The 19027-nt window shown below is 40.5% G+C and overlaps 1 protein-coding gene across 2 annotated transcripts in view; it reads right to left on the reverse strand.

Moving 5' to 3' along the window:
• The window catches only part of ANXA5 (annexin A5), a 52916-nt gene that overhangs the window by 7016 nt on the left and 26873 nt on the right, over nucleotides 1-19027 (reverse strand). The window contains exons 1-8 of one of the 2 annotated variants that reach the window (XM_065634608.1): nucleotides 15985-15999; nucleotides 15812-15880; nucleotides 8593-8677; nucleotides 7398-7492; nucleotides 6460-6573; nucleotides 3996-4086; nucleotides 2887-2966; nucleotides 2382-2438 (exon numbers count right to left, since the gene is read on the reverse strand). In XM_065634608.1, the coding sequence (XP_065490680.1) occupies nucleotides 2382-2438; nucleotides 2887-2966; nucleotides 3996-4086; nucleotides 6460-6573; nucleotides 7398-7492; nucleotides 8593-8677; nucleotides 15812-15820 (531 nt within the window). In that variant the 5' untranslated portion in view covers nucleotides 15821-15880; nucleotides 15985-15999. Of the gene's footprint in view, nucleotides 1-2381; nucleotides 2439-2886; nucleotides 2967-3995; nucleotides 4087-6459; nucleotides 6574-7397; nucleotides 7493-8592; nucleotides 8678-15811; nucleotides 15881-15984; nucleotides 16000-19027 lie in introns of those variants that run through there. The other variant, XM_065634609.1, reaches the window with a different exon arrangement.

Consider the following 19027-nt stretch of genomic DNA (forward strand, 5'->3'; position numbering starts at 1 on the left):
GCATTAAGAAATGTAAAACACTTCTAAAAGTTGGAATGAACAGCAGGAGGGGGAAAATGGGAAAGAGAAAATATTTGGAAAATGAAATTAGTTCTTTTCCTGACACTCAGAAGCCTTTTTCCAATTCGTGTGCTAAACACCATGCAAGGTGAAAGGTTTGTAGATATCATAGGATATAGCGCTTTTTTTTGTCCCTCTTTCAGTAGAGCAGATGACAGGCAAACAGATTACCATGTATATTCAGGCAATCAAATACTTCCTACAAAAATCCACACAACCAAATCTGCTGCACAGCAATGCTGTTGGCCATCTGTCTGTCCATATTGTGAAACCTGAATGGCATGTTACAAATTTCCTATTTATGTTTGTCCCACAATCCTATTCAAAATGCACTTGTGACTGCTGCATGCTCTTTTTAACATTAGTGGTACAGAGTACAAAAGGCAGGGGGTGGGGGGGTGGAACTATCAAGGCATTGCAAGAATATTTAGTTCAAAATAATATATGCTAAGCTCTTCAAATGAATACCAGTACTCTCCATTCAGTAGCAGACGTGAAGTCCCAGCACAGCATTTAGAAACTCCAGGAATGCATTTCTTTAGATAAACTAGAAATTGTGAATGGCATTTTACATGAGCTCTAAGGTTTTACCTGCCTTTCCACTGTGCAATACCCAAAACTTAGGTCAATTGTATAACTTTAAAAAAAGTGATATTAACAAAATCTCTTCCAAAAAGTTAAACTTTCTCTTTCATGCATTCTCAGAAGTCTTGCAAGTTCCCTGCATGTTCATACTATCTCGTAGTATGAATGCTCATTCCCCAAACTGCTTTGAGTTAATGTTTAGTAATCACAGACTCAAAAAAATTTTAAAAAAATAATCACTGAATAAAAAGGTTGCCCTCTAATGTTTCAAATCCTTCCCAGAATACAATATTAATCAATAGAAATGTTTGGAGGCCAGACTTAGTCTTATATTTGCACAGTCATGTACCTCAATTCTGACCATCTGCACCTGGCAAATTCTCTGAATCTGTTCCAGCTATCTTAGATGTTGAACGTAAAGATATCAATAAAGAGAAATGTGACAGAACATATCTCTGCGTGGGTCCCAGCTCAAGCCAAATGTACCTAACAAACCACAGAGACCCTTCGGAAAACCAGGACTTTTTCTACATTTAGGTACAGTGCCTCCAAAATTTAGATGCTTGTTTAAACTCAGTTGAAGAGGTCAAAAGGAATCCATCTACCTGCCAGGGCCTGTGGTTCATGGGTTTCTTCAATTATGTAAACCCAGCTGAAGGCAAGACAGACACAATTTCATGAAGCAGTCTAGTTAGCGATTCAAACATTTGCCTCACTAATTTTCAAGGCTCTGGTTTCCACAGGATTAATTTGAATAGCGGGAGAACAACAATTTCTGAATTTACATAACAAAGGACAGGCCTTTGCCAGTAAAATCCATTTTGCCTGTCTGTCTCTCCATCTTGCCCTGCTATCAGGAGAATGTTTTATTCATCTGGCATTCTGTTTTTTCTCCTTGACACCTTTCTTTCATCTCAACTGTCTACTTATGAGAGCAAAACATCTAGCCCAGAGCTATCTGAAATACTCAAGAAGAAATATGCATTAAATGAGCTCTGTAATTAAACTGCTGAAATACTGACCATCACTACAACTAACAACAAAGCCAATAGCAACCAGCAAGGAAATCACCACAGATACCAATTTAGTGCTGGTATTCCTTCTCCTGTCTAGAGCACAGGTTTAGTGATCAGTGACAACATCATGGACAATAATCGCTAAGGGCAATATGTGAGTCCTTAGAAACTCTTCAGAGGCAATTCTTAAACTGCCATCTGGTTACAGTAAAGCAGAATGTTTGGTATGTTTTGTCTTTTTACTATTTCAACCTCTATGGAGGCATCCCTCACCGAACAGCATTAGCATTTCACTACAACATTCATAAGACACATGATATGTAAGGCCTGAATTTAGAGAGAAGTTCAAGTTTGTATATTAAGGAATGAACCACTAACATCTCTGAATTTTCCAGCAGTGGGTGTCTCAGATCACAAAGCCTCAGCAATCCTAATCCTCTCTTCCAGTGATCTAATCACTGTTCCATTCAGTACTTTATTAAGTAACAAGCAAAACAAGACATGCCTTACACTGAAATGTGAAATTGTCAAAAATCTTAATGCAAATTTTTCGGGTTTTGACACTTCTTTTGTCCAGAATGTATAAAAGTACAGGGAAACTGATGAAGAAGTACCCACAGAGAACATTAACAATTTATCTCTCACATTTGAATTCTATCTGTATACACTCTTTGCAACGTAACTTGTACAAATGCCCCAAAATCCAAGTCATTCACCCACCTGAGCATCCTGCTCAACAAGACCCTCATCAACTCTGCCATCAGGATCTCTATTTGCCTAAAAAGAATTGTTAAAAGTTGTTAATCTGAAGAATCAAAAGTTGAATCAAAAAACAACTATTACATGGAACTTGTAAGAGTTACTATGAGAAGTCAACCCCTAATGCATCTTCTTCAAAATCACCTTTTTTTTCCCCTCTGCTTGCACGTGCCTTTACAAAATACATGTTCTGTTCGCCTATTATCTTCAAAACACCAAGCAGCAGGCGTTCTGCTATACCCATGAGCATCACAGAAGTTTTTCAATTCAGCGATGTGCAAATGACCCATAGCTCAAGATTGACCCTGCAAATCAGGGGAATTGACTCATTTTCAGAACCAATTGCACCTATTACCAGGTCTATCTAGAACCCCAGGTCAGTAAGCAGAAAAAGACAGGTGTACATCAGACAGGAGAACAGAAGTTAAAGCCGTACATATATGCCTGCACACAGAGAGATACTGACCTGCAGCAGGACCACCAGCAGTCTCTGAAAATGGCCTGATGTTTCTCCTGTTATCTTATCCTCCAAGTTGGCCTCATATTCTGCAAAAGAGAAAAACCGATTCACCACCTTACAGACTTCCTTACTACTTTGAGGAGAAAACAAGGAAAAGCTAAAAATTTATTTGAATCATAGCTTGTGGAATCATGTATCAGAAACAGCTTTAACAAGTAGGACATATTCCACCTTCACTTATAACCTAACATTATTGTAAAAGAGGTGAAAAAAAAAAAAGGCATTCAACACCTAGGAGAAGACTACTCAAAATATTTTGAAATACCAGGTGACAGGCATTGATTCAGCTCTTTAAGGAACTAGAAAGCACATAGATCTAGAGTTATAGATAAAAATATATAATACATATATTATATAATATACAATATACAACAGTCTCACAACTGCACAAGTGTGATCCCAGAAAAGCCTAGTATTAAGAAATTTTGTCTTTGGAGACACTAAGTCTTGCCTCAAACTTTATGCAAACATGAGAATTTTTTGTGTACAACGAATCTGCATGGAGGTAAAAGAAATGTGCTGGATTAAGCACTGCCTCAAAAAACCCCAAAACAAACTACCCCACAATCATGGGTAAAAGCACATATTCCTGTGGCCAACCAAAATGCTGCACATGCTTTAGCACAAATGCATTTGAACAAAATGCTTAGCAAAAGTCAAAAAAAAAAAAAAAAATAAAACGCAACAACAAAAAACCACGCTTTTGTTTCTTCTTGTTATACCAGTTTTCTATTTTCCAATTACTGAAAATCCCCTTTCAGTTAAAGGGCGAAAATAATGGGTGAAAAAGAAATGCATTTGCATTAATTCTAACTATAAAGTACAAAACACCACAACCTGCATCCCACTCATAGCACCAAAATAAATACTCTTTCAGTTTACAATTCAAACTCCATGTTTCTTTCCATATGAAGTTTTGCAACACTGCAGAATAAAATCCCATTTATTGGACACATCCATCAGTTCACAGAGATACCTTGTTTGAAATATGTGCTAAAATCCTACTAAGAGAACTGAACAGAGACCCCAGGACTTCATTTTATACTGAACTTTACCTTGCAGATAAATCTGTTTAATCTGCCGCACTTCCGCAGGTGTTCTGGAGGCAAGAATTTCAGTCAACACTTTCTCATTGGTTCCTGCTCCCTACAGGAGTGTAAGTATAAATCAGTTGGTGGAATAACAAAAGGAAAAGTAAGAATTGCCTTTGAGAATTAAAAGTTGGCATCAGTTTATATTTTCAGACCAAATAAAGAAAAACTATTTTCTTCTTATCTGGTATATAGTGGGGATTTTGGAAATAATTTCTTCCAGATCCAGCTTAATTGTTTCCAAAACCAACTCAACACTTAGTAAAGGCTCACCGCTGCAGGATTCAGATGAGCCCTTCCATGTCCAAGCATACCCAGACATGACTCAGTTCTTCACTACTATGGTCAACGACATCAAGGTAACCAAATAGGGTAACGGTTTCCATCTCCGCTCTCGTTCAAATACTGTCTTTCATCAACTAGTACACAGAGAAACATAGAGCCACTCAGAAATGATGACTACCCTTCTATGAATTGTGCTATGTCAAACCCACCTTCTCTTCCACTGCAAACACACACATTTTACAACATAATTAGTAACTCAGTTTAAGCTGCTGCACTCATATTACAGTAGCAAGCACAACAGGCACTCTTCACTTTTACAAGGCTAAAATTTACAAAAGCCAGAGCAATATCTTGTTTCCACAAGCCTGAGTCTACTTTTCCTGCAAGAATGAGCCATTGCTGATTGCACTTCCAAAGGAGTCATTGCACAAAGCAACACTGAAATGCAATACTGTGTACTTTTTGCTTCAGCGTGGTGTTTGCAATCCTTCCTATAAGGAAAATCCAAACACTAACTGCATACAAAGATATCCAAAATACAAATCTGCCAGGTTACATATAATCATTTTCAAAATACAGATTGTTTCAAGAACATGCCAACTTAACCAGTGAGGCAGGCACAGTTAAATTAACTCTAAGTAGCCTAAGTAGCAGCAGCAGTGAAATTGGATAGGACAATCTTCAACACAGACTTAGCGCTCAGTCTTGCACTGAAGTCACTGTTGTTAACCACCTTAGCTGAACTGCAGCTGGTATCGACATCTTCTCCTGTGCAAACACATTCTCTGAAATCCTAAGAGCTTGTGTTAAATATCATTTTTTGTAAGTGACAAGAACAAAACCACTCTTGTTTCACTATCTCTATTTTCCCTCCTACACCCATCTGTTCTGTCATTTCACTGTTGGTCTTTGACTCCTAAATCAATAAGAGGAGCTTGGGAATACGTATTTTCCTTTTAGTCAATAAGGCCTTTATCAGTTTCTTTGTCAGGTGCCATCTCCCCTTCCCCCACTGCATATAAAGACATCACAGAAAATTTCCAGGATTAAAGTTTCTGTTGACTGAGATACTATTTGCTGGGTCATGGGTTCATGAGCACTAGCTTGCACAGTTGACTAAAGCCTAAATATTAACCAGTTGGTCATCAAGGATCTTGGGAGCTTATGTGTGTCACCCAACTGAGCACTAACTGACACTAGTCAAGTTCAATACCCTCTACTTTAATCAATAGGTTCTGTGAGGAATCCAGGGGCATCCAATTCCTAAATTTCCACAGGCTGATGATATTGGACGGGTTTGAAAGAGCTAAAAAATAGGAACACATGGAAGAAAACACACAAATATCTACATGTACAAACTGTAAATTGTATGTTTAGCTGGCCTTCCCAGAAAGGCATTAAATGTATTCAGCTAAAGAGAGAAATGTTAGAAAGGTAACGCTGACAGGGCAAACTCTTCCCTCTGTGTTACTGTGGACACACTCAATAACACAGGTAATGTCTGCTCAGAATTTTAGTGCTGGACATCAGTTTACACAAGTATGCTAGCCCATCAATTTTGGAGTTCCACATAATCCCTCACAGGCAAAACTCTATAGCTTAAATAATAATCAAGCAGAGACATTAAAAAAAAAAAAAATTTTTAAAAAAAAAAAAAAATCACACTTTAATGAAATGCCCTGAACTAATTTGCAGCCTGTGCATACAGCTGTATAGCTATAAAACCTGGGTTGCTCACAGCAGAAAAATCTGGTGTCCGCTGGACTTCAGCAGCAAAAATAATTTAAAAGCATCATGCACATCTGCTCATTATATTTAAATCAGAAGGAATGAGTTATGCTATGTAGATTTTAATTTGTATGTACAGCAACTCTGTTCTTTTAAAATTACATAGTTTCTCATTAAAATAATCTCACATAAAACTTCATACAGACTAGATTTCTACATTATCTCTAATGAGTTATTAGGATGAATAAGAAACCATGCAAAACGATGGTATTAGAAATAATAGCAGGTGTTAGCGTAACACTCCTGATTTTAAAAAGCCACTTCTACTAGCATTCCCCTTACCAAGTGAAAGTTCATTCTGAAAAACAACAACAAACATTTCATATAATGCATTATTTCCCTTCTCTCCTCTTACCTTGATGGCATGCTTCAGTGCATGAGCATCAAAAATATATGCTGGTCTCATCAAAGATACCATCAACATTTCAAATTTGCCAGTAAGTTCTGATTTCAGGTCATCTACAAGATCCTAAGGCAGAACAAACAGTGCTGTAATGAACAAGGACTAAGCATTTTAAAAGGGTGCAAGCTGGAAGACTCTGGAGACACATCAAAAAGCACAAGGAACAGAGCTCTTTTTGTTTTAATTGGTACCTGAACCGAAAAAAACTGTAGCCAAATAAGGCAGAAGAAAAGCATACACAGGCATTTGGAAAACCTGAAACATATTGGGATTTTTTTAATATTTTTTTTTCAATATAGAAATTCTTTAAACTCTAGTTGCTTGCTGCGCTTGCTATTTGAAACAAGGGCTACCCAGACACAGTAGTAAAGGATCCAACAATGCTGGGAGAAAGAAACAATCTGTCTTTGCTTTGAACTCACTTATAGCTTTATCTACCAATATACTTGGTTTTGTTCTCTCCTACAGTATCAAGTTTCTCTATTTCTGCCACATTTTCTAGCTGTAGAAAATTCTTTTCCTGCTATCACCTTCCATTGCAGACCTTGCATCAAAATATTTGATAACTCTCTCCACACTGACAATGAGGTCAGTACTAGAAGCATACTAACAGGAAGCTATAGATGGGTTTTTGTGCAAAAGCTCCTAAGACATATTGGACCAAAATACAGAAGAAGAAAGTAACTCCTTTGTGCTGATCTAAAAGGAATATTCTAACCTAGCCAGCAACTAAAGATATGGAAGAGTGGGAAAGATGGGGAGACAGAAACAAAACTAGATTCTCTTTGAAGGAACTTTTTACATGGAATGTGATAAATGTGCCTCACAGTTTGTAAGCAACCATCTTAGGCCACATTCAGCTCATTTCTAGTTATTTTTCATCTTCTCACCCTGCCAAATAAGGTTTTAAAGGCAGATGCAATTTCTTGACGCTGAGTATTGTTTCTGCTGGTAAGGATCTTCATTACAGTTTCTTCATCAGTCCCTGAAGTTAGAAAGAACAAAGAGTTACAAACATACTCTAAAAAAAACAAGTAGCAGTGGCACAAACTCAAAAGGCAATGAAAGATGCTTTGAAAATAACAGCCTACTAACAAATAGCAGAAGCATTTAAATAACAAATGTCACCATAGCCCAAGCTGATCTGTCAGGTTTGGTGTTCTGCTGCTGCAAAAATCTGGCTGGAGGACCTACACATTGTTTTTTCTCCATCAGCACTCTGTTCCAGACACTGCTCCCAGCACTCCAGGCATTTGCCATAACATTTAGTCCCAGTCTGTATTCTACAGAGAAGCCTTACCTTTGGGCTCACCAAGAGATTTACTTTAGAATAAATAATCTTCTGACTCCTAGCAAAACTCAGACCAGTAACCCCAAATACTCCAGAGTACGTAAGTGTGGAGCTATTATCCGTTTTATATACAATAGTTTGCAAAGTAGCCCTCACAGCACAGCATCTTACTAGCCCTACTGAATTTGTCAATAAGCTGAGGTGTGTCACTTTTCCCTTCTTTCTGCTTCCTCCTGCAGGCACTTCGAAGAAATTAGCAAACTAGGATTTGTCCTCACAGGGAAGTTTTAGGGCAGAAAGCTACAGCATGAGTTTACAGATGACTTATTAGTCTACATCCATGCTGGGTGCTTGCATTGTTTCTTCACAGTAACTGTACTGCGCTTACACACTTTCAGACCAAGGGGGCTGTTGTACATTTTCCAAGCACAGAGCTTCTACTATGCTGTCATAGTTCTCCATAGTTCTCACCTGTAAATTCCAAGTCTAGCTTACTGTGCAATAAAACCCTGCATGCAGAGAAGCCCGTGAGGCATCCATTTTTAATGAGTCGTGTAAATCACCTTCTATTTTCCCTTATGCTAACATAAAAATAAACATCCTTGAGAACAGCACAGTCAAAACTATGACATGCCCAGACTCCTGCTGTCTGGGGGTTCTCATTCCATGACAAGTAGATGAACACCCTGTCCTCCTCTGCTAATGAAAAAAAAAAAAAAAAAAGGAGTTCAGAAAGGATGTTTTCAAAGCAGGAGTGAGAGTCCTTTCCTTTTCATAAAATAAATTGTTCTTACCCATTCCCTTCATGGCCTTGCGAAGGGCTTCTGCATCGGCTCTGGCATCAAAAGGAGAGAAAGCTGTCACGGTGCCTCTGGTGTTCTAGAGGGGAAAAAAAGGGGTGGGGGGAAAGGGAAAAAGCTGTGAAATCAAAGATACAGAATCTTTCAGTTCTCCATACATGAGCACAGACTAAATTTGAATCCACAATCCAAAAGATTACAGCATTTTTCTTGCAATTGTCTGACTAAATAGTGGTCTGTGTGTTTTTAAACATAGCTCTCACTCAAAACGTACTGCTATGGTTTTACTCAGCAGTACACCAGCTAAGTTCAGGTAAATTTACATAACGGTAGCTTGCAGGATTGGTATTTACAGCAGTGACACCTGAATGCAGGAAAGTGACTAAGAAATTATCATTTGTTAAAGTAATTCAGGAAATTAATTGCACAAATCATGTATGCTAGAAAAGCTGCACAAAGATCCAAGTCATGTCTGGAAATAAGAACCTCGTCTCATCAAGAAAAACCTACAGGAGCTCTGAACCAGTATCTCACTCATTTTTTTCTGTTGCGTTGCAAATGAGATCTACTGAACTCTGCAATGGCTGTCAAGTTTTCATCACGCTTCTTTTGACATAAGCAACTTTTAATTCAAGTGATTCAGCTCCATTTCTCACAGTATTTTACAGCCAAAAATAAATAACAGTTCGAACATAAGGATAAAAGATCAGCCTGTCTAAACACAAAAATAATTCCACTAGGTTTCCATGGAACATTGCTCTTCAGGGAGTTTCTCTTTGGGTCAAACACAAAAGGGTATTCATCACTCTTATGCAAAATTCTTGCCTTTATTTAAACATGACAGTTCATGAGCCTATATATGTATGTATAACACAGAAGTTTATAAATAAACTACAGAAGTTGAGCAATGGCCAAAAGGGGAAACAGGTTTCGGGAATAGGGAGGTTTTTCTAACAGCTGAAGGGAAATTTATGGTAAGCATTGCTGTACAAAAGTTGTAATCAGTACAGGCAAAGCATTTTTCCACCCTCAAGAAAGAGCATGAAAGGAGTGCCAGGACACTTACTGAGACCAGCATCAGATTATTTCACAAGCAGCACAGCCATCTGGCCTCTGCAGTACAGCCTTTCCCTCGAGTTAGCAATTTCAGCCACACAGTGTTTTGGTTTCAAGTCAATGTACTCATCCAAGACAGGTCAGCCAGAAGAGCAGAGAGAGAAAAGAGCTGGCGAGCACTAACCAGAACCTGCCCTGAGGCACCGCCGCCTCGCAAGCCACCCGTGTGTTACTGCCAGAGGCTCCCTACCCCTCCCACTGCGCAAGCAATAATGGTTCAGGTTTACCTCTCTCCTATGTCAGAAAATCAGAACACAAAGTATCACGGTGTTTAATAGCAACGACAAACTTCTTTCTGCTAGATGCTTTCCAACATGCAGCATACTTCAGAGCACGACAATTCTGTTGAAGTGTTTTGCTTTTCCCATTATAAGCAAGTTTTGAGGCAGTATGTCAAATTTAGGCACAACAAGATCTACTTACTGTCATTTTTTCAAGCTAATTCCAAAGCCTATCATGAAAACAAATCTCAAGGATTTGGGACTCAATTTTATAAACTGAATTTAATTTGGTATAACACATAAAGACTGAAAAGCCTCTGTTTTTCTCCTCCTCCCTTATCACTACACCAGCCAGCATGTTGTTTAAAAGGGTATTTCCTGCTGTTTTGTTTCATATAATCCTAACTAATATTACAGAACTACCACAATTCTCCTTTGGAAATGACCAATGGTCAACAGATCTCAGAGGAAACAGTTATTGATCTTTAAAGTTGAAGCTTTCCTTTGCTTATCTTGTTATAAGCAAGTGGAATTACTGGAATCCTCTTCACAATCCTCAAGTCTTGTGACAATGTGTGTGGCTGTTTTAGGCAACGTATGCTAGATTATACTTAACTTTGCATAATTAATTACACTTAACTCTGCATCATCCATCTCATTTTTAATAGCTAAGAAGAATCCTTCAATTATCTCTTTTCCAAAACATTGTGCGGAAAGCCTCAACATACACTAAGCTTGATGAACAGTTCCTGAAGTTCTTCCGGTGCAGCTGTAGTCTAAAAGAGTTTCTCCATGTCTGGGCACGGTTTGCATTCCAGGTATTACCTTCTGACACACAGCATTTACTGGATTTTGGCTACCTACCTTCCACAATCACTCTTGGTCAGTACTTGAGCTGCACCTAGCTTACAAACCAGAAATATATGCTGAATGGCAGAGCTGCAGCAAATACAAATCCACATCACCTGGGTACCACAAAGACAGCAGCTATAATGGCAGAATCTCCAGCTACATATTCTTCCATTGACACTCTACGCTGGTGCAAACAGAGCACAACCATGACTGTTAGTATAAGACAAGCTTGGATACAGCTTTGTGGGCCCAAGTCCAACCTACAGTCCAACTACCTTCAGCAGCCACATGTGGGCAGATGTGACACTGACCATAGCTGGCCCATCACTGGGAAGGTGTCAAGTCATCCCTACACTTTAATGTCAGAAACCTCCTCACCTAGCTTTTTAGAGCCCTACAGTGTGACCTGGCAACTGGCGTATGGCAGCAAACACTCGGGCACACCATGTTTAACAACAACAAATCCATCTAAAACACCCACTGTCTGGAAACACCCTTATTAGTTATTCCAGTTCCAACTTCCCATTTGCAAAACCAACAGCCAGTGGCAGAAAGCTCTGCAAGAGTTAACAACTCGGTCCATAGAGGGAAGAGCTGCCTCCTCCTTCCCAAACACAGCACCTTTTGGCCAGAGAATGAGAGGGCAAGCACCTGGTCTACACCACCATCACTGTCCGAAGCACTGAAGTCAACTTTCAGTCACAGAGAACCTGAAATAGGAGCTATGAACCAGAGGTTTCTAACAAAATCATAGATCCATACAAAAGAGTTTCTGATAAAAGCCAGACACTCGTTTATCAGACAACTAAGCAGCAGTTTCAACATAAGAGTTTAAACTTTATCAAAACAAAGTGTTTCTTGCAGATGGATCACAGCATTACAACTGCTACGCCATCCTGACCTAACATGAGAAACAGTGAACTGAAAGGCAACTATTTACCATTTATTTACAAATTTCATAACTTTATAGAGGTAAATAAATTATGATATTTTTAGTATCTCTAAGAATGTTCCTTGACATTTATGCAAATAGATACACAATAACACTACAGCCTCATAGGCTGTTTTTATTTTGGTTACTAAGTTTCCCCTCCAGCAGAATTAAAAGCACATCAATGGAAAGGAGAACACAAATAGTCTTTGATACAAATCCACTTGTAATCTGGAGTGATCCCTTACTGAATAGCAACATCCTACACTGGGCAGTAAAATACAAAGAGAAGGACGACAGCCAAGACCTCAACAGAAAGAATATTACAAGATTAGAACACCCAAAACCTACCCACATTCTTTTATTTCGACATTCCCCAATACACTGACCACTGTTAAGCAATCATGTGTAGCACAAAGTGCAATTTGTGATTATACATTAGAAATAAACAGTGGCTTCCATTTTTTCCAGACACCTACTGGTGTGACCAATGAGATGCACAAAATTAGCGTGAAGAGGACAGGTAGAGGAAAAAATATATATATATACACTTCGAAGCAAGAGATTATCTCGATTTAGAATTTATAACCCTCCAAACAAGAAAATTAATGTTTTCTGTTATTTTTGTTTATTCTGCGCTAGCAAAAGGACAAGAAGATACAATATCATCAGGTGAGATGTTTCTAACCAGCACCTCAGAGCTATGTTAACTTCTCCCAAGAGACAAATGAATTTCACAATTTGATGTCATGTGGCCACATATCCTGGCAACAGCATTATCTGTAAGATCAACAATAGCCACTTAGTGAGGTTCCTTTTAATTTTTCCCGTCAAGCACACAAAAAATTTCCTACCCACAAGATCCCATGTTTAGTCAGTGCTAAACACAAAGCATTCACTATCAGCAAACAAAAGACCATCCTTGAACCGATTCAGACTTCTTCCCGACTGCCCGCTCACAGCAAGTCCTTACCAGCCAGGTTTCCCGCACATGAAGAGCCAACCCCTTTCACGATCCTGCTCTGCAGCAACAAAAGTGGGGTCTCATCAATTTGCTACTGGAAAGCCTAGTGTCTAGTGAAGAAGGTGGTATATGACTTTTTTTTTTAAAGCAGCTGTTTACAAAATGACACAGGAAAATTGTGGAGTGCTAAGAATGGAAATGGAGAATGTTTTCCAGCACACAGGTTGACAAACAGAGAAGGTATACTATTTTGAGAAGACAGAAGAGAGCCCAGAAGGTCATGTGCCAGAATAAATGAAAGTTTTCCTTAAGATTTCTTACATAAGCACAGCCATGTTGCAAATAAAGCACAACAGAGTGTTCACTGCTAAATTAAAAGCCTTTGTGGCCACTGAAGACCACACACAGATCCCAGTTCAAACTCTGCTTTAAAACTAACATCATGTAAGAAATACGAAACCTGTTTCGTGACATCCTTTCCAAAATTTCGAGGGCAGGAGGATGTAAATCACGTTGTGAGAGGACGAATATAGGCACAGAGGTGATGCCAACGCACAACTATAAAGGTGTCCCTACAAAACACCTCTCTAAGTTTATTAAAGCTTCAGATCATCTGTTTAAATGGAAGGAGTAAGCTCTGGTCAGCAGACTCTATTCACATCTGCCTCACTAAATTTAAACTGACAAAAAATGGAGTTACACAATATCTGTGTTGAACTCTGAGTCAGTACACTACGGAGATTCCAAAGATATGGAGAAAATAAAGGAGAAAAAAAAAAAGAAAAAAAAAAGAGAGAGGGAGAAGAGCAAGCAACAGTAATGTAGGAATCAACACAGGGACATTCGCAAAAACACTCAAAGCACCTGTCCTCACAAGTGACCTCAACAAAGCCAAAGAGCTGCTTAGGACTCAATTCTGAAAAATGAAAAAGCATTTGTACTCTGGAACGTGAGACATCGTGCCCTGAAGCACCACTGGAGTTAGCAACACTATTCCTGTGCTCCGAGTCACGTGCGCACATCAGCAGAGCAGGAACTCCAGCTACAGCGCACAGCGGCCACACCTTCGCCCACAGCGAGTGCTCCCTTCCCAGCACTTTACAGCGGGATACACAAAATGGTCTCAACTTCACATTCAGGGAAAAATTTAGCAGTGGCAGACCAAAACAGACCAGTCCACAGCATGCAAGCAGAAACTATTCCTGTTGCTTTCTTTCCAGATTTCTAAATTAGCAAACCTGGTGCAGCATTTCCAAGGCAGGTGGTTCATCGAGCAGGAAGAAATCGTACCATGTGCTTCTCTGCATTAACAAAGACCACTACACACACAGATGGGTGAGAAAAGGCAGCTTGTTAGAACGGCAGTGATCTGCCAAAGAAAACAGATAAACACAGGCATAAAGAGACCAGTCTGCACAGAACATTATGGCATGCTGGAGTTTTCCCACAAAATGAATTAATCTTTTTGTCCTGGACATGGACACACAAAATCTCTCAGGTTGTTGGAAAAAAAAATTCTTCCCATAACTGAACAAGAACAAATACTTCAGTGACCAAGACTCCAAAGATAACTTACCTTCCCTAAAGGTTTTATTCTTCAGTGATACTATTCTAGACTAAACTGGACTTCAGTACAATGTGCTGTGCAGCCGTTCTGAACTTCAAATCTTTAGCTGTACAAATAACTACCATCAACTGACACTTGACATTTCATGATTGATAGGCATTTTCACTTCTTACCATTACTTCATGGCATAACAAAATTTGGAATAGTCACACAGGCAAAGAGTGCTACTGAAGTCAGTGGAAAGCTGCCACCTGAACATGGAAATCGGAGGACAAGGCCTACCCAGTATGAGACCTCACTGTTCCAATTATTCCAACCTACCACCACCCACCACAGTTACTGAATCTGCCTCAAGTGTTACCTCAGGCAGTAGAAAATTCTACTGCATAAAGACAGTAAAAAAACCTGGTTTACGCTAGCAAAGAATGAAATATTCCTTTTACAAAAATCACGATTTAAAGTTTGTGTCTCTGTGGAATAGACAAGTGAACTGCAAATTTCCATGTTTTTACTAAAAGGAAGTTACCCTCAAGCCTATAAGTAACACTACATATACCATGACAAAAGACTGTCCAGTCAGATGCCTTGCACTGGCATGGTCCCTGTTTTCCTAAGATGCATCATGCAAACCAGGTTTATTGTTTAAAGAAAGAGAAATCCCCTCTTTGTCAAAAAACAAGCAAACCAACCAACGTAAAACTTTAAGGATTTAGCGGAATACTATTAAGAATTTTATTTTTTAAGTAGCATCTTTTCTTTCTTTTAAAATTAAATCCAGATAGCATACAAGTAAATATTCACAGGAGTGTTAAACACCACTGATCTTTCCACTCATTAAAATAATGAAACTACCACTACATTACTGTGCAATTACCCTAGCCTTTGTGAAGGCACTCACAACTTCATGGCTTTCACTTCCCACAGCAGTACAAAACCCATAAATAAACAATTAAGCTCTTATTTTACTTTTCAGAACGTATGCATTTGATGCAACTATAGAAACAAACGCTGGAGTCCGCCCCGCCTTCTGAACTTTCATCGGGGCTCAGACCTAACAGCAGGGACACAAGGGCTGCAAAGGAAAAAAAAATACCAGACGAAGTGCTATGCAATAGCGGCAAGCCTTCCAGAAAAATTAAATTAGATGTGGCAAAGCTGGGGACGGGAGGACCAAGCCCGAAGCCTCCACGGGGCACAGCCACCGTGGCATTTTTTTCTCCTTCCTCCTCCAGTGGAAGGAGCCTCCACCCAGGCACAATATAAACACGCGGTACCGAAAACTTGGCCAAATTAGTGGAAACTCTCGGAAAAAAAAAAAAAGTTGTGCCTGACGCACGCCTCACATGACAAGCTGCTTTCCCCGTCCGCCTCCCCTCAGCGTCTCCCCAGCCGTGGCGATGGATTAATTTAAGGGAGACCGAGAATAAATCAGTGAGGAGTACAAGTAAGGAGACGGATAAGATGGGAATGTCCCGGGACCGGCCGGGGCGAGCCCGCTGAGGGGCCGCGGCCGCCGGCAGCCCCGCACGGTGCCCGGCAGCCCCGCACGGTGCCCGCCTCACCTTCGCCATCGCTGGGATCCGCCGGGCCGGGACCGAGCGTGGGTCTGCAGAGAGATGCAAAGATTCAGTCTGCAAAGAAAGATGCGACAGTGAGCGCCGGCGCGGCCGCCACCCGCCTCCCCCCAGCTCCCCAACGCGGCTCTGCGCCCCTCGCCGCGGGGCAGCGCCCTCACCGCAAGCGGGTCCGCCGAGCAGCCGCCGCCCAGAGCCGCAGGGAGCACTGAGAAGGGCGGGCGGGAGGGAGCGAGCCCTGCCGCTGCCTGCCGCACCCGGGGGCCGGGCCAGGCCCCACCCCGGGCGGGCAACGAGCCACGGCCGCCTCTCCCGGGCCGTCCGGAGGCCGGGCAGGCGGGGGTGGCTTCGAAGCCTTAGAGCGCTGCGGCGCTGCCAGGCGGGCCGGGGAAGGCACGACCCGAGCCGGGCTCTGCCCCGCTGGCCGCGCAAGGGGCACCGGGACCCGGCGACGAGGGGGACGCGCCCGCAGGTCTGAGCGCCTCTGGTCCGTGACCTGTATGGGCGGCTAGCTGGGAAAGCTAAGAGAAAGCCTTGCCCTCCGGCCTCTTCTCTTCCCTGCGGCTCGTCCCCTTTAGCTGGTTGCTTTTTCCTCCATCTCTATTATGCCAATGGAAGGGGATAATAAGTGGTTTGTTTATTAGTGATCATAAACTTTTTAAAAGAAAAATTACAATTGCAGATAGCCTTCAACAGGTGCTCAAGCCCCCTCCGGATGAAATCCGTATAAAACCAGTTCCTATTAATCTGAAAAGTATCATATCCTGTCACTAAAGGGCAAGTCCATACTGAATTTTACAGCAGGCATTTTATTTGCTGACCTAGGTTAGCTCCCAAGTAAGCCAGGTTTGCAAAAGAAGCACAACATTGGAACAGAATGCCGTGGTTCTAGACTGTCTGTAAGATAAGCATTTTAGGTGTTGATGCTTTTTACCTCTCAGTGGGGTGATTTCACTGACCCAGGTATAGACAAGACACATCCAATTGGGGAGAGGAAGGAGGAAGCAGTCTGCATGGCTATTCAGTGAGCATTGTCATCTAGAGCCAAAGACTTGCTCTCTCACCCATACAAATGCAATCCAGCTGTGTGCTACATGAAAGAAGGGAAAGAGTCTGCAACACAAATGGAATTTAGTCTATTTGCCAAAATAAGATGTGAACATAGTCTCGCTGCATGAGCATTTTAATGTGTTACAGTCACTTATATCTTAAAGCAAGTTGTGTTTACCTCAGAAAACACTGACAAATGCAGATCATGATGTAAATTTAAATATTTTGTCCATCATTTCTTGTTGCTCCAGAAGTGCACACACAGTTCAGCAAAAACAAAAGATCCACCCAGCTGGCTTCCTTTGTAGGACCAAGGGTCAAATGGTTTGCTAAAATGGCCTGATTTACTTATTAAAGTCTCATTTGAGTCTAGCCCATTTAAGGGTCATTCCACACGTGCTCAAAGATACATAGTGAGCTGCTCGTAATATGCATGTGGAAATGCACAACAGGCTTAGATGTAGCGTAACACTATTTAACAAAATATTATGGGTTATGAAATGGTTTCAAATATAGTCATTGATGTTCAAACTGTTTGCTTTTCGTTTAAGCACAACCTTGTTTAAGTGCACGCACCTCCTTCTGCAAAACCAAGTCTGTTTCTCCTTACACATTATATCCAGAGCAGTTACAGGTCATGCTGCAATCATGTTTCAAGCTTTACCATCTAGAAACGGCACAAAGACACACACAAAAATGCAGTGGGACCTAAATCTGTGCTCTTTAAAACACTCCAAAATTCCATCCATCAGACTGAGGCGCATAAATACAGGGGTAACTGTGCTCCACGCACCACATGACAGAGGCGTTAAGCACAGCCAAATGGAATTCAAACCTCGTTAATGACTCAGACATGTGATAACAAGTTATTGGGTAACATGAAAGTTTAAAAAGTCTCTATCAATATCATGTGAACAATTAACAAGGTGTGTTGAAACTAATGAAGTTATAGTCCTTGTGAATTTGAAATACGTTAACAGAATCTCTACTATAGCAAACATCATACACGAAGATTGGTACATTGCCTTTTCTGATACAAGTGTACCTATTAAGCTTCACAAATAAAATAAACTGTTAAGTAATTTGAAAAAAGGCTTATATTTGTCTAACAAATTATTTAGCAATTAGCATCTGACCACCTGGAATGCAACTGCACTGCCTCAGAAAGGCTGCAATACAGCTTTCAGTTCTTGGCTTCCTATAATGCCAAGTAGAGTTTAAACCAGGCAACGTGACACAGTTTCTGCTAGCTTAATGAAAATGTTGCTAATTTTTCATGTGTATGATAGCTTACTAACGGGGGGAAGCTTGTTTTCTCCCTACCTCTTCTCATACCTTCTGACTTATGGGGATGAATTTTTCTGGATTATATGACTTCTGTTTCCCATGCCTTATTTACTGTCATTACTAATTTATAGCAAGTCTCAAATTTAAGGAAATTTTCAAGTAGTAAGAGATGCCTTTAATGCCGTTTTTCTCTTTGTGTTGGAGATTGTGGATTAGGGAGCAAATCAACACATACCATTTGCTCTGCAGTAAGTGTTTCTGTACACTTTGCTTCTCATTTCTTGTGGAGGAAGTCTACCTTCTTCCATTTCAAAGTATTTGAAATTATTTTCCTTTCTTCTGCCTTCTAGCAGCTTATACACAATAGCTTGTTATTCCAACCTATGTGCACAGTCTTACCCTCAGCCAAACATGAGGTAATGTTCAGTCAGTCAAATGTAACCGCTGGATTTCTAATCAGCGAAAGACAGGGAAAAGAATCTTGGATGTGAGAACACAGAATATTTTCCTGCTCTGGAGGGGGTCTGAAATATTAATACATGATCCAAGATGCAGCAGTAGGAAAAGAACTGAACAGAACAGAGTGATCTCATTGCCAACAGATGAAGACGAGGGTAAAATCTACTCTAGTCAATCTAATATGTCATAGATATTTGTTTAAGCAAGCTAATATTTGCATAACTTCATGGATCAAGGAGACCGGGACAGAGGTGGGAATGTTAGAGTAAAACCATGTGAAATATTTGCCAGCCCACTTGGCAAGAGCAGACATGCAAAAAATATCTCCCATTTATCACAGAATTTCAGTCTTTGCATCAATGTGAATGCAAAAGGCAGAGGCAGAAATAGCAATACCAGCAAATCCAG

The sequence above is a fragment of the Caloenas nicobarica genome, chromosome 4 (genome assembly GCF_036013445.1).
Source record: "Caloenas nicobarica isolate bCalNic1 chromosome 4, bCalNic1.hap1, whole genome shotgun sequence".
Taxonomy (NCBI): domain Eukaryota; kingdom Metazoa; phylum Chordata; class Aves; order Columbiformes; family Columbidae; genus Caloenas; species Caloenas nicobarica.